This window comes from Theobroma cacao, chromosome 2 (assembly GCF_000208745.1).
Source record: "Theobroma cacao cultivar B97-61/B2 chromosome 2, Criollo_cocoa_genome_V2, whole genome shotgun sequence".
NCBI classification, from domain to species: domain Eukaryota; kingdom Viridiplantae; phylum Streptophyta; class Magnoliopsida; order Malvales; family Malvaceae; genus Theobroma; species Theobroma cacao.
Window position 1 is genome coordinate 2756812 of NC_030851.1, and position 7491 is coordinate 2764302.

At 33.4% G+C, this 7491-nt stretch overlaps 1 protein-coding gene across 1 annotated transcript; it reads left to right on the forward strand.

Moving 5' to 3' along the window:
• Positions 1-869, forward strand: LOC18607502 (21 kDa seed protein-like). The gene has a single exon (XM_007041695.2). It carries the CDS (start codon positions 50-52, stop codon positions 707-709), a length of 660 nt encoding a protein of 219 aa, XP_007041757.2. The 5' UTR covers positions 1-49; the 3' UTR covers positions 710-869.

Sequence of the window (7491 nt, forward strand, 5' to 3'; positions counted from 1 at the left end):
GCAACCCACATTCAAATCTACCAAAGCTAGCCGCATCTCAACAGTGTTAATGATGAAGACCACGTTGGCTATGCTTTTGCTCCTTTTTGTTTTCTCATCAAAATCCTCTGCAACTGATGAAAATGTTCCAGTGTATGACGTCAATGGCGATGAGCTCCGCCCTGGCGTTCAATATTACGTTGTGTCAGCAATATGGGGTGCTGGTGGTGGCGGGTTATATCTAGGCCAAGGTAGAAACAAAACGTGCCCATATGATGTTGCCCAAGAAAGGTCCGACCTGGTTCGTGGCATTCCAGTGACATTTTCTACGGTGGACACCGAGGGTGATGTTATCCACGAATCAACTGACCTTAACATCAAGTTCATCCCTCCCCAACCTACAGCTTGTTCCCTATCAACAGTGTGGAAGGTGGACTGCTATGACGAATCAGGGGGAGAATGGTTCGTGACAACTGGCGGGTTGGAAGGTGACGCACAGGCTTTGTCCAGCCTGTTTAGGATTACTGCGGCTCCTGGCGGTATCTCCTATAAACTTGCTCTCTGTCCTTCAGTGTGTGAGTCATGCACAAAATATTTATGCAGTGAGATCGGAAGACATTCATCTGGTTTTGACTCCCTGATACGCCTAGTTCTAAGCGACAACGGATGGCCTTTTGTATTTATCAAAGCCAGTGATGATGAGGTTCTAAAACAAGTTGTGAATGTCTGAATGAAATGTGTCCAAGTTTAGCAATTACTACAAATAAAAGTAGAGGCTCTGCTTCCCTCTACATATGTTGATTATGTAATGCAATATGATTATTGCCTTGGTCTAAATAAATATCTAGCTACTAAGGAAAAGCGCTTGCCACTTTTCCTTTGCTTCTATCTATGAGTCTATGACTATGTCTATGCCCCTTGGTTCTGTCTTTCTACAGGAAACATACCCATATTATTAATGAATAACACCATGTGACATCTAATTATCAATAAGGAAGCTGCAATTTTTTTTTTTGGCTCAGTCAAAGTATTATTTTATCGAATATCCGGAAATGGGGGGAACCGGCATGAACGGGGCAGATCCAAGATGGATCTGTCTGTAGCAGAATGTCCCCTACAAAATTTAGCACACCTAAATGACTGTGAGTACATACATCGCCTCCTAAAAACAAGTGTTATAAGGAGTTACTGCTGGATTCTGCATTCTCTAAAGACGAGTATCAACAGATTAACAAGACCACAAATTGTATGAAAACAAAACATAAAGATCAATAACCATGACTAGAGACAAAAGTTGCCTCAGACCAAATCATATCCGCCATACTGCTCAAGCCGATAGACAGAAGCAGAAGACCATCACAATCATTATAGCATGCAGGCATAAAAAATCACCATCATGGCGAGAACATTGTCTTCTTAACGACACCATATTTTGCAAAGAAATCAATAAACATTCCCTTCTCAGAGGGCATGCTGAAAAGTAGCACCTCCTAGTTGATTGATTGGAGAGTCAATTTCATTAAAAAGAATCCTCTCAAAATAGACTCCTTGTTGCGAGTGGCAGTCCAAGCTCTCTTATAGCGTCCTCCTTTAGTTTTTTTTTTTTTAATTTAAAAACTATATACTTAAAATAATTTCTTTTTAATTAAATATAAAATATAAAAAAATATACTTGATGTGACATCAAATTTTGAGATACGACATCAAATTTTGAGAAAGATATTTGATGTGGCATGTTAGTAAAAAAAAATTTAAAACTAAACACTAGTTAGAATTAACTTTGGAGTTGAAAGAGTTGATAATTGATACAAATCCAAAGGAAGTGCAACAATCCACCAACTAAACGTTCAATCTAATCATTATAGAATAAAAAAAATAATTCAATCATTCATATATATTCATATATTGTACTTTTTGTCCTGGTAGAATTAAAATTGTACTTTAAATATCAATGCAATGGGACCCTCCACAGTCCAGTGCTCTCAGATGGCCATAGGCCCATAGCACATCAGAGCAGGCTGCTGTTATTGTCCAGCAAGCTTGACAAGGGATTTGTGCATGTGCTCATGGCAGCTGGCATGTGACACTGACCCGCCTTTATTACAAAGAAACTTCGCATTTGGTCATTTTATTCATCATATTCGAATGTTATTTTTATGTTTTGTCATCTTTAATCTTTCTTGGTTTTAACCTCTTTATTTTCCAAATTCACTATTTTGAACATTTAATGGACATAATAATTAAATGAATTTCTTTCCAAACTTGAAAGGATTAAGTACCTGCCTCACTTCCTTTTTTTACACGTTTATAAGGATAATTTTTTTATTTACACCCACCCCAACCCTATTACGTGTTAGTTTTAAGACAATCCAAAACATGTCCTATTTGGATCTTGATTTGTGTTTAATTCGAATAAAATGTTAATATATTTGATTAAATATAATAAAAAAATAAAAAATTTATTTAAATTTTTTAAAAATGATTTGAAAACTTTTAAGATATTATGCAATTTATTTATCCTTAAACTTAACTTAGCAATTGTCTTTTTTAAGAAGATTGATGTTTAACATTCGAATCTCCAGCTTATCCTCGTGTCTCTGGCATATATAAAATATTATTATTGTCAGATTGATATAAAAATTTTTGGCTTCTATATCTTTACAAGGCAGTGCATGGGTCCAATTTCCATAATAGATAAGTTTTATCTATACTGACATTATCCATATAAGATAAGAAAATTGAAATGGTGGAGCATCTACTAAAATGAGAATTCTAGCAAAGTTTTTTTTTTTTTTCCCGACAGGCATTTAGTATGATTGACTTCAACATTGTGTTATTGAGCTTTCAAATCTACACCGTGATTCACGTACGTATATATTCAATAATTTTTTTAGAAAAATAAAATTTTATACTGTATTTGACTGATCCTTTTTTACTTTTGTTTTTTGTTATTTATTTTTGTTTTTCTATCTTTTATTATATTTATATATTCAATTTTTACATAAAAATAAAAATTAAAATATCAACCAAACATAGCCTTAATTATTACGATTTTTAACATTTTTTTTCTTCTTCCTTTTGATTATGAACTATGTAAAAATATTTTGGACGAATGATATATTTCTATGCTATGATTTATTTTGAAAATATAAATGACCAAATCGATGTATCAAAAATACATATAACATATATATATATATATATTTATATGATATGACCAAAATAGTGCATGGGAATGGATGAAGAATTCCAAATTTATGCCTATTCCAACAATTAATCAACCTTTATAAAGAAATATATATTGTTTAATACTTCTTAAATGAGAAATTGCCCGACACTCCCTTATATAAATATTTTGGCCTTTTAAACAAAAGATAATTATAAAAAAGAGTTGTTATGGAAATGTGTGAAGCAGCTTTTGGCCACGTTTTAATGACCATGCATGGCACTATTTTAGTAGAGAAAAAGCCATTCATAATTGAGTAGGGATCACTTCCGAACCTTTTATAAATTGATGAGCTGAACTAGAGGCAACCGACATCCAAATCTATCAGAGCTAGCTGCTTCTCAATAGTGTTAATGATGAACACCACGTTAGCTTTTGCTCCTCTCTGTTTTCTCGTCAAAATCCTCTGCTGCTGATGAAAATGATCCATTCTATGATGTCCATGGTGAAGAGCTCTGCCCAGCGTTCAATATTGTTGAATAGTTTGTAATATTTGTTAAAAAATAAGTATTTAAGTGTGACTATTTAAAAATAACTATAACTCTTAAAAAATAATAAAATAAAAATAAATAAATAATAAATATTTACAATAAACATAATCTATTGAAATACAACAGATATATCTGTTAAAACAATACAGACACATCTGTTGAAAATAAAAAGGACGCATCTGTTGAAAGACAATAGACACAACCTCTCACTGTCTATAAAAGAACATACTTCCAATCAGAATTCATTAAAAGCATTTTGCAAAAAGGCTTGTTATATCTTGGAGAGTCTTTGTCTGCGAATCCCCATAGTAGACAACAACTCTTTAAAAAAAGTGTGTTACAACACGCCTCAAGCCTTACTTTCTTCTCTTTTCTTCTTCTACTAATTTCCTAACAATTTTAAAGAGTTGTTTTTAATGGAGTCTAATTCAATTTCAAGATTTCAACTTATGAATTAAGAATTCATCAAATTTGATCGGTTTAATGGAACGAATTTCACCCACTGGAGAGATAAGATGGTGTTTTTGCTCACAGCCTTGAAGGTTTATTATGTTCTAGATCCAACTCTTACTGCACTTCTAGAACTGATTGTTGAAGACTCTGATGCACAAAAGGCAGAGAGAAAAAAACGTGAAGAAGATGAATTGATATGTCGTGGACACATTCTAAACACTTTGACAGATTGTCTCTCTACTCCAATCTGAAAACTCCAAAGGAAATTTGGGAAGCCTTGGAAACTAACTATAAAAACGAAAAAAGAGGTACTAACAAATTTTTATCTTTAAAATATTTTGAGTTTAAGATAAGTGACAATCTGTCTATCATGGATCAAATACATGATTTACAAGTTTTAGTTTCAAAACTAAAATACCTTGAGGTTAAGGTTCCTGATACGCTACAAATAGGTGCAATTCTTTCTAAACTGCCTCAATCTTGGAATAATTATAGAAAAAAAGGTTCTACATTCTATGGAGTCTTTATCAATAGAACAATTCACGACTCAAATGCAAATAGAATGTGAAACACGTGTTCGTGATACACTATTTCAGCCTTCTGATTCGAAAGTGAATCTTGTGAGTCAGAATTCTAAAAATTTTGGAAAGAATTCTATGAAATTCAAGTCATCTGCACTGAAAGTTTCAAGACAGGACTTTAAGAAAAAAAAGATAAGAAAAATATAAAATATTTCCATTGTGGAAAGAAAGGCCATATGATTAGTGAATGCAGATCAAGGAAGGCAGGAAAGAATTTTGGTTCTATAAATCCTGAAAAAGCAAACATAATAGAAGAGGCTGTCAATGAATTAGTTGTCATGGTTTCTACAATGAATATTAGAATGGTAACAGAATTGAACATGGTTGTTGATTCCAATAAAAGTAAAGATTGATGGCTAGATTCTGGTGCTACAATTCATGTATGCAATGACAAAAACTTGTTCAAGACATACATGAAAATTAATAAATCAGAAAATGTTTTGATGGGAAATCATGTTACAACCAAAGTTGAAGGAAAAGGGACTGTTGAGTTGAACTTCATTTCTGGACAAAAGCTGACGTTACTCAATGTATTCCATGTTCCTGAAATTCGAAAGAATTTAATTTCTGCTAGTTTGCTTGCAAATAAAGGTTTTAAAATTGTAATCGAATATGATAATGTAATAGTATCCAAGGGTGGTTTTGTAGGAAAAAGATACTTTTGTAATGACATGTACAAGTTCAGTATTGATGAAATAAATATAATTTTTGCTTATACTGTTGAGTCTAATTTTTTATTATGGCATGTTAGATTAGGACACTTAAATTTTGGTTCCATGAAATTTTTGTCTAAATATGGTTATATTGTATGCAAACATGAGTACTTAGAAAAATGTGAAATATGTATACAAGCAAAAATGACAAGGAAACCTTTTTGTAGTGTAAAAAGAAACTCACAATTATTAGATATTGTGCATTCTAATATATGTGAATTAAATGGAAAGTTAACTAGAGGAGAAAAAAATATATTTTATAACTTTCATCGATGATTATTCTAGATTCAGTTATGTCTATTTAATTAAAACAAAAGATGAAGCTTTTCAAAAATTTAAAGAATATAAATTTGTTGTGGAAAACCAAATAGGTAGAAAAATCAAAATTCTAAGAAGTGATAAAATAGGAGAATATTTTCCTATAGAATTTGATAATTTTTGTGAAGAAAATGGTTTGATACATCAAAAAAGTGCTCCTTATTCACCACAACAAAATGGATTAGCTGAAAGGAAAAATAAAACTTTGGTTGATATGACAAATGTTATGTTATTAAATTCACATTTATTACACAATTTATAGGGTGAAGCCTTATTAACAGCATGTCATATACTGAATAAAATTCCTTTCAAAAGTATTAAGGTTTCACCTTATGAACTTTGGAATGGAAGAAAACAAAACTTGGAATATCTTAAAGTGTGGGGGTGCTTGGCTTTTTATAAAGTTCCTGAACCACAAAAAACAAAGCTTGGACCTAGAGCTGTAAACACTAGTTTTTTAGGTGAAATAAACATTATAAAAGAAAAAATGAGAAAAAAAAAGTAAAAAGCAAAAAATGAAAATGTACGACTGGCAGGGTGCGGACGCACCCTACCAAGCACGATATGCAGTGCCAGAAGCGAAAAACTTGCGTCTGGCAGAAGGTGGAAAATGGCACCTCGTGAACATAATCGGGGTATAAAGCAAGAAAATCGACAATAAAAAAAAAGGAACAGAAAAATCCCTCACAGTAAAAAACCTAGCCTTTAGCAGCCAAATACCACAGAAAAATCATTTCTTTATTCTTCTAACAGCCAAGAACTAGCAACCAAAAGAAAATAAAAAAAAATCCTAGCCACCTACAAACCAAAAAACCCAAAAATTCCTAGTTAGAACCAACAATCGAAAACAACCACAAAAAGATATATAAAAAAAAATTAAAAAAAAATGTGTCACTGGTGGGAGTTTAGGGAGTTTGGGGTTTGTGTTGCCGTTTAAAAAAGGGGTTGGGAGGTTGTTATGCCACCATTTTAAAAGCGGGTTGAGAGGTGGTTGTGTCGTCGTAGGAAAGGGAGTAAGAGAGAGACCCAATTGATCCCCAAAAAGGAGCGTCGATTGAAGGCTATCTTGGGGAAAATTTAGAGCAGATCGACGAGTTTTTAAGGGGTAGCTGCCTGCGAAAGGAAGAGAGTTGCTGGAGAGGTAGCTATCGACGGAAGGAAAAGAGTTGTTGGAGGGGGGCAACGTTTGCGACGTCGAGCGTCAAAGAGAACTCTTTTTTTGGGTAGCTATCGGTTGAAGGAAGATAGCTGCTGAAAGGCGACAACGCCGGCGACGTCGAGCGGTAAAGAGGTAGAGAGTGGGTTGAGCAGCTGGCGGCTAGAGAGAGAGACAAAAGGGAGAAAATGGAAAAATGAGAGAAAAATAGGATTTTATAGTTAAGGTTTAAAGGGCTTAAAACTACGTCGTTTTGCAACTAATCAATAGACCTTTCCAAAGCTCAAAACGGTGCCATTTTGGAGCACAAAGGGTGGCTGAAGCAAGGAACTAAACAATGCACTTTGACTAGAGGAGAGGTGGGCTTCTGGACTAGACGGTGGGGTTTGATAGGCAGACCAGTTGGGCCAAGCTGATCGTGTTGGGCTACTGTTAACCCATTGAAGGTATACACTTATTTTTTGTTTTGATTTTGTGGTTGTGCTTGGCAATAAAAATTAAAAAAAATAAAAAATAATTTTTTTAAAAAAATAGATGAGGATAAAATAGGATGTTTAATGATACAAAAAAAAAA

Bases quoted from the DNA above. Each gene is read 5' to 3' on its own strand.
- LOC18607502 (XM_007041695.2), top strand. From the start codon at position 50: ATGATGAAGACCACGTTGGCTATGCTTTTGCTCCTTTTTGTTTTCTCA.